The sequence below is a fragment of the Peromyscus californicus genome, unplaced genomic scaffold (genome assembly GCF_007827085.1).
Source record: "Peromyscus californicus insignis strain IS unplaced genomic scaffold, ASM782708v3 Scaffold_18__1_contigs__length_77618521, whole genome shotgun sequence".
NCBI lineage: Eukaryota > Metazoa > Chordata > Mammalia > Rodentia > Cricetidae > Peromyscus > Peromyscus californicus.
In genome coordinates this window covers 39,760,746-39,774,939 of record NW_026294480.1, presented here as the reverse complement: position 1 = coordinate 39,774,939, position 14,194 = coordinate 39,760,746, and the positions used below count along the sequence as shown (strand labels likewise).

The 14,194-nt window shown below is 41.9% G+C and overlaps 1 protein-coding gene across 2 annotated transcripts in view; it reads left to right on the top strand.

The window, feature by feature from the left end:
* Positions 1-14,194, top strand: part of Rab3c (RAB3C, member RAS oncogene family) — a 220,449-nt gene that overhangs the window by 185,506 nt on the left and 20,749 nt on the right. For both annotated transcript variants that reach the window (XM_052743276.1, XM_052743275.1), the window contains exon 4: positions 9,973-10,097. In XM_052743276.1, coding sequence (XP_052599236.1) covers positions 9,973-10,097 — 125 coding nt within the window. The remainder of the gene's footprint in view (positions 1-9,972; positions 10,098-14,194) is intronic.

Genomic DNA, 14,194 nt, shown 5'->3' with positions numbered 1-14,194 from the left:
AAAATCCCAAGTGACAGGGAAGGCAGGCATTCTGAAAAAGATACGGAAGGTATGTGGAAGAGAGTCAAAGGTTAGCTTTAGACTAGAGAAGTGGAACCAGATGTGCTACAAGTTAACTCCTGGACCCCATGGGTGGTTCTCCCTCAGTTCCTGAACTAAATCCCAGCATCAGCTCCCAGCAGCAAAACTGCTGGAGAGAAGCAAAACCAACACACCCATTCAAGCACATCCAATTCTGTTCATTTCCACAGTCAACTGAAGGACACTTTTGCACATTCAGAGATTCAGGGATTTGGGAACTTCTCCAGGAAACATTCTGTTGCTGTTTTTGCTATGAAAAGATGATCAGATACTTAACATACGAATTTCTTCCCTCCCTGGTGGGAGCAGCGAGCCTGGTTTTGAAGAGAATTCGTGGGAGATTTGCGTTATGAACCACGTCATTCTCTGAGCAGTTGTATCATTTTAGTCAGGTCCCTCTGCAGCTGTCGTCTTGGCTTTGTTTCTAAATGGAAGGGAATGGACCAGGGTCCCCACACACAATGACTCCGTAGTGTAAAGGTGTTGACTCCCTGAGGTGGCCCTGACTATTAGTGTTGGGCCAGAAAAGAAATGTGGTTCTTCCAGACTGGAATGAAAAATTAGTCACACAAAAAGCCTGCAAGTCTGCAAAGTCACACGGGCTGCAGAGGGGCCAGCGTTTGCCTCCTGGTACCATGAACCCCACAGGGTTGAATAGGCTATGAAAGAACTGTATCCGTCATGCATTCTAAAATGGATGCAGTAGGCACTTGTCATCACAGGAGATGACGGGTCTCTTTCTGTTTCTGCTTGCTTTATATTCAAAATACCAGATTCCTTCGGCATTTTCGCCACACTCAGTCTGTCATTTGTTTGTTCCCTCCGACTTTAATTCAGAGTTACCGTCTGATCACCTCTCATGTTCTAGAAAGTTGGCTGAATGCAGAGACACAGCAGTGAATAAGCAGGGGATGGGCCCCCTAACAGTAACTGTGAACTACAGTTATGTATATAAGTGACGGTCATGGTGAGTGATACCCAGAGCTTACGTGGGCCTACATTAGGGGCACCAGACCCAAGGGGATATGGGTAATAAGAATGGATTCGACACAATGAGAAAACCTGACAGATAATAAATTCATCTAAGATAGATGGTGACACACAGGTTTCTCACAAAGCTAATAAAGCATAAGTTCAATGATATTTCTTAAACTGGATCCTTGGGAAAGGGAAAGCCATTAACAGCCATTACTTTGAAGCCCAGTGCATTAGTCAGACCTAAGAAAGCAATTGAAGTGGGGGAGGATTTATCTCTGCTCACAGTCTCAGAGGTACCATTGCTTCTGGGCTCAGGAACATCATGCTGGGAACATCATGTGGGCGTGCACAATGGTTCACATTGTGATGGACAGGAGGCAGAGACACAGGAGGCAAAGACAACGTAGAAAGGGAGCAAGGCATGCCTTTCCGGGTCATATCCCCAGTGACGTCACCTGCAATAGGTTCCTCCTCCTGAGTCTCCACCACCTCCTAATGATGCTGTCAAATGATGAAGGAATCCACCTGTAGATTAATCATTGTTTTTGTCAGAGTCTTCATGATGCGACCCTCTCCCAAAAGCCCCTCAGAAAGTGTCTTAGCTACTTTTCTATTGCTGTGATAAGATGCCATGACCAAAGCAACTTATAGAAGGGAGGGTTTATGTGTGGTTCCAAAGAGATAAGAGTCCACCATGATCAAGTTAGGGACGAGTGGCAGCGGGCGCGCATGGTGACAGGAACAGCTGAGAATCCACATCTCAAACCTCAAGCAGCAAGCAGAAAGGGGGCACACAGGGGATGTTGGCCTGAGGCTTTAGAAACTCAAAGCCCACCTTCAAGTGACGCACTTCCTCTAACAAGACCACACCCCCTAAGCCTCCCCAAATAGCCTCACCAACTGGGGATCAAGTATTCAAATACTCCACTATGGGGGACATCTCATTCAAACTACCACAGTGCAGAGTGTTTACCCACCAACCTCACAGTTCCCCAGAGTTTTCTTGAGTGAGTGCAGTAGGAAATATCAGATAGAAGGATTTAGAATGTGGAGATAAACAGAAAACACAGGATAGCCTCTAGAGGACCTGAAACCTATTCCAACGGCCCAACTGTCTCAGCCCCAGGGTATTTATAGAGATGCCAAGGGGATGGAGCAAAAGACCTCCCCCCAGCACAGTCAAGTGCAGACCATCTCAGGCACCTGCACTCAGGCCCGTGGTCCTAATCATCCTCTCTATGTAGACCTGCTGGGTAAAGCCACGAGGAACCTGAGAACAGGCTCTCACACCACAGCATGTGACCAACCCTTAAACACTTAAGGGGACATTAAATACCTCATGTCCAAACCCTACTGCCAACACTGCCACCTCCAGAACACATTGAAATGTTGGGCCCTTTTCCAGAAGAAACACTCTAGATGTGTCTTTGTAGGATTTTCCCAGAATTAGGCTCCGAGATAGAAGTTTGAATGAAATGAGTCTATTTGGAAAGTGTGACAAACACCTAAAAGCGTCGGGAAGTGAGCTGTGAAAGGGATGCTTCCAACAAATGGTATATTTTCAAGCCAGCCACTGTCATGGGTGCCTAGAGCTTTTCCTGTTTACAGATTTGGGGATCAGAGCAGTAGCAAGGAGGGGAGAAAGGGAACGTGGGTATTTAGACAGCAATTCCTACCGGTCGTTGGCTGAGGTCTGCTCCTGTGTGTGTTATTTCCTTGTTATTTTTGTCCTTCCCTGCTGGGCAAAACGCCCTTACCTTGCTTTATGGAAAGCTGTAAAGTAAGAGAAGCAGACACAGGCAGCTGGAAGTCAGCCAGCACTGAAGCGGTGAGTCCAGGGGGAGAGGGACTGAGTACCAGGAGCATCTGCTACAAAATACCCTGTATCTAACGCCGTGCTTGTAATCCACATTTTGTCTTAAATGGGCTCTGGGTCGTTTGCTAATTGTAAGCATCACAGACCTGAAACTTCCCAGAGTGGTAATAGTCCTCAGTGGCTGGAAATGTAGCACAAGTGGAGAATCTAAAGTATATTAGTGTGCTCCTGCAGAGTGGGGAAGAAGGGAAAGCTAGAAAGGTAAAGCTGGAAAGGCACCCGAGGCCCCAGAATGATGTTGAGTAGAAGTGGATCCACTAGTCAGAATGCTTGGGGTTGTGACCAATGTCTGATGCGCATGACTTAAGTGAAAGGAGGAGGGTTCATTTTCTCTCCTGGTTTCATTAAGTCTTCACTCATGACTCCTCTGATCCATTGCTTTTGGGCCCGACACGGAAAACGCCTAAGGCAGAGGACAGTGTTCACCTCATGGTGGCCAGGAACCAAAGAGGGTGGATGACAATATGAAGAAGAATTTTGAAACATTCTATAACTTCAAAGGCACACCCCAGGGACCTACTTTCTCCAGTGAGGCCCCACCTCCTCCTTTTCAGCACTCCCCAACAGTAAAATCACATTACAAATCCATCCACTGATTAAGTCAGAGCTCAAAGGATCCAGTCACTTCCCCAAAGTTCATCAGTTGACAACCATGCCACCAAACCACGAGCCTGGAAGGAACATTTCAAACCATGACACTGGCCTTCTTTTGACTGGGTAAAGCCTGTGGATATCTTCAGAGCTCAGTGGGCTGCTTTTGCTACCTATCCTGGGACTGGGTGTGGAAGAGTGGACTCTTCCCAGAATGAACATACTCATGGGGACTGGAGAGATGGCTCAGCACTTAAGAACACTGACTGCTTTCAGAGGACTCAGGCTTGATTCCCAGAACCCACATGGTGGCTCATAACTGTCTATAACTCCAGTTCCAGGGGCTCCTGCACCCTCTTCTGGCCTCTACGAGCACTAGGCTTGCACACCAAGACATACATGCAGGCAAAAACATCCATACACATAAAACAACAATTTTTTTTTTAAAGAACACACTGATAGAACCCAACCCTGCCTCTTTCCTGCTGTCCACAGTGGCACAAAATGGACAATAAGTACCATTGGCCAAAGCAGCTCACGTGTCCAATTTTGCTGTCATCTAGGCACAGAAACATAATCTACCCAAGAAGGAGGGAGAGATGTCAAGTGAGAACATTCATCCATCTACTCCTGGGTCATCACCAGAGAGCTAAGAGTGGGACAAAGACTAAGAATGAGATTTCCAACAATAGCTATGTCAGCTTTTATATATTGTTAGCTTTTTTTATGGGGATATACCAATTTTGACATGCAAAGCCATCTCATTAAATAATAATAGGTGATATCAGTATTGGAAGGCAGTAATTCAATACTTTAATTTTTCTTTGACGTCTCCTTTAAGAATGTGTTACTATACATATAAAAGCCTAGCTCAGCTTCCTAAAACCACTTATTCCCATTATTGCATACATCAACAATATTCCCCATGCCCTTGTATCTGTTTCCTAACTAAGGCTCTCTCAATTGTGAAGTTTCTTTATTTTATGCTCATCTATGTGAACCACTTGTAAATGCACAGTGGTGTAATATGTGAAATAAGTAAATCAATTATTTACAAACAGGAAAACATAGATAAAGAAAGTCATTTCATGAATGTGCTGTCTTTATTACACATATCATTCACGTAGAGAGATTTGTGTGTGTGTGTGTGTGTGTGTGTGTGTGTGTGTGTGTGTATTGTGTGTGTGGCAAAGTCACTGTAGGTTCTAAACTATTTTATTACTACATTTTTCAAGCGTATGTGTGTGTGTATACATACTCACATACATTCACACACACACACACACATACACACACACACACACACACACACACACACACACTCACACACAATGGCACAAGTATAGAGGTTGGAGGACAACTTGGAAGAGTTAGTCCTCTCCTTCACATGTGAATTTCAGTGACCAAACTCAGGTCATCGGGCTTCAGCCATCTTGCCAGCTTAAGATTCTGATTTGTTATGAGTTGGAATAAGGTTCAAAAGCTCTCTAAGAGTTAAAAAAAAAATGAATAAATCAGTGGTTAAATTGAATGAAAACAGACTAACAATAGGAATTGTCTTATCCATTAGGTGAGCACTAGCAGTGAGGGAATTTCTTTACAGACTAGACATTCTCTATGACCCTGATAATCTGAGCCTTCTGAACGCTGAAAAGGGTAAGAGAAGCGAATGTAAATGAAAGCCCTCCACATTGAGCAAGGGATACTAGTAAGACCTTACTGAGGAATAGCAGAGTTATAGTCTCTTTGTTCCCTTATCTTTCCAACTTATAACTCAAATCGATCCCTCAGAATCAATTGCTTTTGGTCACTGAGGTGCCTCTTGTAGACTATTTTTCAAAATGGCTTGACTAGCAGGAGCCTGATATTATGAGAAGAGGCTGGGTTCACAGGAAATCCTTGGCATACACAGAACAGAAGAGAAGAATAAATGCTGTAGGAATTCAGCTTGTTGACAGCTCTTCAGATGTAAAGTATTTTATTCCAAGCAGAGTTTACTTGTGTGTAAAACGTTACAAAACATTAAAGACTCGTAGCTCTCTGTGTGCACCTTTGGTAAGACCTGAAAGGAAGAAAGCATGTCCCAACCGGTATCACATAAATGTGTTGAAGGAAGATCTGACGTGCTTTTGTTTTGACTAAATGGCGGCTGTATAGTTACTGCTCTAGTAGCTTCATCCAGTGCTGGGGAGGTCTGAGTTAACTGAACTTGGAAGAGTAACCATGGAGACTAGCAGATGGTTTCTGATTCCATTAATCTTGTTGAGATTAGCAGTAAATCCCCAGGGAACTTTTGCAGTGATTCAGAAATAAATCATCTTTTCACATGTATATTATTCGGTGACAGCTCTTCTCTTTAAATGCGCATCTTCCCAACAAAGGAATTGCACAGTTCTTCTAATTAGATGGTGAGAAATTCACTCCACAAATGAGAAATTTTACAAAATGTAGCAAATAACCAAAACATAAATGTATGTAAATACCATACACACAAAAAATGAAGATTTATTCAACAAAAATGTGCATTGCTCTCACCGATATGCTAGAGGAAGGTTATTTACTCCCAGTTCAAAATGTACTTTTGTTGAGGCTAGGATGTGGCTCAATGGTAGAGTGTGTGCTTAGTATGTGCATTCCAACCTCAGAAATACCCCTAAGAAAATTCCTTAGGACCTCAGCTTGCAAATAGGAACTAAAAATAAAGTTTAAAGTTCTTTAATGAAAATCTCTAATTATCATATAAATTATAGGAAGCAAAATGGATGAGTTTAGTGGGATTTAAAAAGCAGACGTTGTTCTAATCACTCTTGCCTCACCCAAAGCTGCCCCCCTCACACTGGTGATAAGGAGCCAGAGTAACCAAAGCCTGAGGCAAACACGGCATATTCACAACCCTCGTAGCAGGCATAAACTCACCCAGTTCCGAGGGCTTATCAAACTTTTGCTCTCTTTGGCATAAATGCCACAGATTACAATTTTCATTTTATTTTAAAAGCATCTATAGGCTTTTAACTCTTAAATCCCTAAGTTTTTAAGCTAATTATCCTTTCTAATTACAGCATAGTTGTAGAAAATACTCATTTCACATTACTTTTTCGTGTTGTAGAGCATACATAAATTTTAATGTTTATTACAAAACAACCAATAGGAAAGAGGAGAATTCTGATAACCATAGGAAAACATGTTCTTGTTTTAGCATATTTCTATGCATTGTTACAAAATAAGAAATGTCCGAGTGTCTATAAATGGGTGATCTAAAGTCGTGCCCTGTGATTCTTCAGGATACTCAGTAGCAGACAGAGGGTACTCATGTGTGTTTCATCATAGAAACAACCATTCTGTTGGCTAGCTAAAGAAAAGCAATGGGTACTGAGCTCAGTACCTTCATGACCTAGTGAAGGTCTCAACCTCAGCTGAGTTTACACAGTTCACACTGTGGCACAGTGGTGCCCAAGGCACAGGAGTGACACCCAATTCACGCGTTTCACACTGTGGGATAAGTTTGCTGAGGGCAGAGGACTGCTATAGTTCTTTAAGGAGGCATTGGTTCTCAACAAACTCAAGCCACGTCATTGACCATCCTGGTACTAACCCCTTCCTTCCCCTTCCTGACAACTGTGACGTACTCCTATGACCTCCGAGTACCTAATCACCCCTAACTATGATATCAGAGTTAGAACATACCACATTTAGGTGAAGACTCAAGCTGGAGCCTTTCTAAGCACTGGCTTACACTTGGTTTACAAGACATAAATACAGAGAGATAAATCTTAAAAAAAAAAAAATCTAAGGAAATTGGTCAGACTTTAGGTCCTCTGAATGAAAATGTGAACTTTCTTGGCACTTAGTGAAGTGACTGAGATGATGCCATCACATCCAGACCTTCCCCTCACTTCATTTCCTGGCTGCTAAGGCACCTTTCAGCCCATAACACCCTAAACAGCCACATCTGCCTTAGCAACACATCTGGGTCTCCCCATGCTCCTGACCATGACCCAGAAAAATAACCAGAATGTCTGTTGAATGTATAACCCAAACAAATGTAATCAGGTTCCCTGACCTACACCTGACAATGATGTCCACATCGTGATTTTTTTTTTTATAAACGCTGCATCCCTGAGCTTCGATGCCAAGAGGCCTTTGTGACAGGAGCCTGCTCCTGGCCACCAGCTTAGATAAAGGGACTCTTATTTGACCCTATATGCGCAGTTGTCCTTTAACTTTCTAACCTGGACAATGACACTGGTACCTGAGTTATTACACACATTCAGATACGTGGGATTTCTCAACTTTAATTTATGATGAGTATGTCAATTTGTATGTTTTCTGTGCATGATAGGGTGAAGAAAAAAAAGGCACAGAATGTAGAGCTTATGTCTTTATTTACCCAGTATATGGGTGTCTTCGTCACTGTTCTATTGCGGTGAAGAGACACCATGACCAATGCAACACTTACAAAAGAAAGCATTGAACCAGCGGCTGGCTTACGGTTTCAGGGGTTTAGTCCATGGCATGGAGATGGCAGCACTCATGGCACTAGAGGAGTAGCTGAAAGCTACATCCTGATCCACAGGCAGGAGAGAGAGAGAGAGAGAGAGAGAGAGAGAGAGAGAGAGAGAGAGAGAGAGAGAGAGGGAGCTGGGCCTGGTATGGGCTTTCGAAACCTTAAAGCCCACCCCCCAGTGACACACTTCCTCCAACAATGCCACACCCCCTCCAACAAGGCCACACTCCTGCTGCTCCTTCTAATCCTCAAATAGTGCCGCTCCCTGGTGACTAAGCATTCGAATATATGCCTGCACCTCTCAGGGCCATTTTTATTCAACCACAATGGGCACATGCGAATGCCACTACGGGCACATACTTTCAACTTGTCAGAATCAGAGCGGTCATTTCCCCCAGATTTTTCTGATGAACTATACTATGGTTCCGCAGTGTCCAGGTGGAGTCGAAATTGTATTAATCTCACTTGAAACCTGGGTTCAGAGCAGAAGAATAACGACATAAAACCTCATCTGCCTCTGCCTTTCTTCCCAGGAGGGGGAAACACAGCTCACAGCTTGCTGAAAGCTCACCTTGCTGCAGCTGACAGCTCTTTGCCTTTTCTTCTCTCCTTATTTTCTACTCAATAGCCCTGAAGGACTTGACGATTGTCAGCAAGACTCCTGAGCTCTCCTGACAATCCTCAAGTCGATCCTTTTGGAATTTAATCATGTGTTAGCTTTTCGGTATTCTAGTGGTCTTCCCCTGGCCACCTACTGGCAATAGATATCCCCACAGATCCTATCCTGCTATTCTTACATAGTAGAAAGGAAGAAAATGAAAGACCATGGCGTCCTCTCTCTAGGGTTCTGCTCTGGATGACAGCACATCGGAACTTTACTTCTCAAACTTTTAATGAGTAGCAGGAAATGAAGACATGTTACGGGCCCAAGACTGAAACACATGCCACTTGGGGAGACTTCCTAGCTCTCCTGTTCAACTAGCTGTGTGATCTAAGAAGTTATTTAACATCTCTGCACCTCGTTGTTTTCCACTGTGAACTAATACAACAGCTTCTCCTTAAGCAGCCTATGAACTCAATGAATAAGGTGAAGGCAAAGCACTTAGATTTACCACACTGCAAATGACAGCTACCACAGTTGTTATCTAAGTTTCAAAACCAACTGTTGTTTGTACGATGATCTATATACACTATGGGCCTCATCTGAATTCTAGAAGTCTATTCATAGCAAGTGTAAGTGTCAGCCCCACTATACTGTTGTTTTATAATAATGTGACTTGTTTCTTTTAGCTGTAAGGTGTGAGTACAATAGTATTATGATTCTTGTTTTCAAATCATCATTTCCTCTGATTTCTAAAACCCCAGTTGCCTTTGCTCCTTGTGTGTGTGTGTGTGTGATCAAGAGAAGTGATGTTTTTGTTTTCCCTTGTGTATGGATCTGTCAGCAGGGCAGCTGTCCACAGACAGAGGAACCAACCATCTCAATGTGCCTGGAACTGCGATGGTTCTGGAGACACAGGACTTCTACTGCTAGAACTAGGAAGATCTTTTGTCAGCTTAGCCTTACCGCTATTACACAAGCTAATGTAGATCTATGAGAAGAGGGTGTGACAGTGCTGATCCCATCAGATACAAAATAGTCCTTGGTACAACACCTGTTGCCTTGACTGTCTTCCTCCTGTGCTGGGGTCAAGCACAAAGCCTGAGACATACTATATAGTCTCATATCTTCTGCCACTGAGCTACACATCCAGCTTTGATTTTTGATTCTATCAATTCCTTGTAAGAATCCAATACAACTGTACTGAAATAATTAATTCTAAATGTCAAGCATCCAGGCTTCATTTTTACCATGATCATGCTCTCCCTAAGGACCTTTTCCTCAATTTATGTTTTTTCCATTTCCCTCTGATCATTCTTGTGCTTTTTATTTTTCTTTTAGGTCAACTCAGATCAAAACCTACTCTTGGGATAATGCCCAGGTTATCCTGGTTGGCAACAAATGTGACATGGAAGACGAACGGATCATCTCAACCGAGAGAGGCCAGCACTTAGGAGAACAGCTTGGTAAGACACAAAGTTCAAAAGAAATAAAGCTTGGTCATTGTCACACTGAAATGAGTCATAGGGGTGTGTGTGTGTGTGTATGTGTGTGTGTGTGTGTGTGTGTGTGTGTGTGTGTGTGTGTGTGTGTGTGTAAAATTTGTCAACAGACTTTGAAAGACAGCAAGCCCTGTGTAAACCATGAGTGCATTTCCTCTCATTTTCTGTAGTTTTGGTTGAATTCAGGCACAATTAGAAATGAATGTGATAGCAAGAACTTAGAGCAGGAAAGTTACCTGACATGAGCAAATGAATTAATTTAAGGGACAATCCCAGGTCTGCAACCTAATGTACACATACGTAGAGAGGAGAGGAACGAGAGGGTCACGAAGCACCTTGACTCCAAAGGACACTCTCACTCTCCTCTGCATCTCACCCCTTTTTCTCTTCTGTAACGATGGCCTCAACTTGAAATTGATCCCAATAATGAATCGCAACCTAAAATTTGAAAAACCCAACCACGTAATGAATGATCGGAGCTTTGCTCTATTATTGGAAGCACGAACTGTCAAAGCACAGCCAATCCCCATGGGTCAGTCTACCACTGGGAAATCTCAATAGCTGAGCAGAGTCCATTCTCCAAACTCTATTATTTCCTTGTGAGATCAATGAGCTCACTACACTGAAAGCTGTTACTGGATGACCACAGGAATCTGTCCATGAGACTTCCCTGCAACCAACTATGAAAACGTCACTAAACTGATATTTAACCTTGCTATAAATCCTCATTAGCCTTTATATTCTGTCATAGGACCTCTCCACATGCTACCAGTGCTTGAGAGTCTTAGAAACTTGGTGACTTTTCCTAGTACCTCAGGAAGATAGAAGTGGACATGAGCAGGTCCTCTATGTAAGAGAGACAGGGAACATGGGAGGACATTCCTATGTAGATTCCTTGGGCTTCTTTTGCTTGCCCTTTATTTTTCATCTAGCTGGACATCCACCTGGGAGAAGGAAATGCTCCACAGAAGCAGGCTGTCTTTATAAATAAAGTTAAAAACTGTTTGGCTCCAGAAAAAAATAGAGTAACAACATCAAGAACAATTCAATGTCATTGTCAAAAGAGCCAGGTGATAGATAGCTTTATGTTTAACAATCTAGTAAACAGCTTGGCTGTTGAGAAGATCAAGTATGGAAGAGATGTTAGAATGACAGAAGTACTTCTGGAGATACTTTCGGTAGTGTGCACACTTGTGCGCATGCATACACACACACACACACACACACACACACACACAGAGTACTCTTGAGTACCCTCTCCATTCAACTGCACAGATGTGGGAAAGCTTCTCAAATCATGAGACAGATGGATTTTATGGTCCTGTGCAAATTCTTCCAATAGTCTCTAATTGATTTTTTTTTTTTTTTGGCTCTTTAGTCAATAAAACTCAGCAGTTGTCATAGCAACCAGCAAATGTACCTTCTTAGAGAGTCATTTATCTCCAATGTGGTTCATTCTCCTCTTGACTACACATCCTCTACAAAGGATCAGGAGAGACAATCCTAAAAACTAATAACTTTCAATCTAAATTACAAGCTCTTGAGAGATTTTACTTAAAAAAAAATTAACAGTAAAATTCCATTTCTCAGAGATTAGGCATAGTTTTTTAAAGGTTGTTACCACATATTGGCAGGTGGCTCAAAACAACTGCTTTACTTATCTGTTTATGGTTAGCTTTCCATTATTGACATTGACTTCTTTATATCCTTTGTTCATCCAAATGAGGACACTGGACAAAAACGGTACTATATTTAGGTCTTTGTAGCTTTTGGGGGAGAGGGGTGCTCTTATAAATATAATTTTTTTAGGTCACCAAACCTGTTTATTAAGTGTTCACAATATTCTGGGTACTTGGCATGCAATGTGGTAGATGACCTTACCTCCTAAAAACAACCATTATAGATCCTGTGAGTGACAATGTAGACAGTGAGCATTTCCCTGCCATCCCTCTCCTGGATGTTTTCTTCCATTTGGCCCTGAGAAGTCCCTCATCATGAATTCTGGTGCTCTGCATCCCTTCACCCTGTCCAGCACTGGGTTCCTGCTCCTGGGCAGGCATCTCCTCCTCCATCTGCTTCTTGCATCCCTGGGCCACCACACTACTCCCTACACACTTCCGAGGAAGTTCTTGTTCACTGTGAGGTTTTAACTCGACCTAACAACAGACAAATCACATCCCAGCAGTGAACCCATGATTAAGATTCGGGTACCTATTTCCAGTTGAATAAACTGGGGTTTCGAAGGAATTTATCAACATCAACACCAACTAGCTGCCCAGCCCTCCCCCCCCCCACAACACACATTTTCAAAGTTAAAACCTAGAAAGTTACATTATAAACATAAATTTTTGTGACTTTCATTTAATACTATCTTTTTTTTTTTAATCACACTAACTTCCATGGTAGTCATGTTTGAAGAGGGTAAATCATTGCCCAAGCAGACCATGATCCTGAGGCTGACATTCTCCCATGCATTTTTTTTTTTTCAAGACAGGGTTTCTCTGTGTAGCTTTGTGCCTTTCCTGGAACTTACTTGGTAGCCCAGGCTGGCCTCGAACTCACAGAGATCTGCCTGCCTCTGCCTCCCGGGTGTTGGGATTAAGGGTGTGCACCACCACCGCCCAGCTTCTCCCATGCGTTTTTAAGCATTTAGTCTATTACAGCACAGTCTTTTATATGTAACAACATATAAAAGACTTTACATTTTTAATTTATGTAGTTTAATGTTGTCAGTTATAAACAGATTCCATCTTATAACTTCAGTTTTAGATAGAAAAAAACATTAAATGTTCAATGAGAGGAAACAGAAGATAAAGCTAAAGAAAACAATTTTTTTTAAATAAAATTAATTTACCTGGGGGAAAAATAACAACAACAAAAAACATGGCCAGGTGGAAAAGAGTCTATGTTGCTTCGGAATCAGAGAGAGAAGCTCAATACCAATCAAATAATAGAAAAACTGTTTTTATTACCTCTGAAGGGAAGAAATGTCTAAGTTCCCCATTACAAGTCAAAGAAACAATTTTGAGAAATTAAAATTGCTTTCTGGAAACTAGTTATTGTTTATTACTAGTTTGTAAGGATCTGGTTTTGATATATTTTAATTTATATTAATACTTCTAATAAAGTAAATAATGGATAATATTCCCAGTGACTTTTCATTCAAGTAATGTTTATGGTCTGTGAGGCCGAACCATTCAGTTTCAGCCTCTTTTTTGTGTTCTGCCTCTTGTCCCACACAGGCACCCTATAAAGCTTTCAGAGAACCACAATATATACACACATTTTACCATCTTTCCACGCTAAACTATTGTCTTCCCTTTCTTTTGCCATTTAATGATTTTTGTGTCCTAATCGTTTAATTTGATCACCATTTTTTAAAATGTCTATATTGAGGTTAGGAATGAAATGTCTATTTTTTAAGGGAGCTTCAAGTATACTTCCTACATCAGAAATGCTTTCCAATATTAAGAATACATAAAGCAAAAAGAAGGAGAACAGTGATGTGAGATGTGAGTTTATCGTGAAAGAAGGGGCCTGCCATGCAGTGGTTGGACAGCTTCTTCAGGAAGGGATACAAAGACTGACAGAAAGACATCTATGTCTGCGAATTCTAAGCCACATATATTTAATAATTCTTGGTTTAAGTAAACAATTCTTTTAAGGTAATCATCTTTTTAAAATAGGAAAAGGTAAAGCCATGGAATTAGGTACTCTTTCACATAACAACATCTCTGGATGTGTGAGGTGAGCTAGTCATTGTTTTCTAAAAGATATAGATAAATCAATGGAGAAAAATCCCAGAACTAGCTGATAGGACTTGCCTCTATGGACTATTTCTCTTCCATCAAAGGCAAGAGTTGGCCACATTGACTGTGGGGCTCAAGTGTCCTTGAAGAAAAGTGTCCTGAAGGATATGAGGCATCATTAACATCCAGTTGGGAAAGTCTACCTCTAGACTTCAGTAACCCTGATTCTGGTTGTAGATGAGCCTGATTGACCCCAACCAAGGTTCTGATTTTGACTTTGGCATTCTCAAAATTTGCTGTTGAAAATCTTGG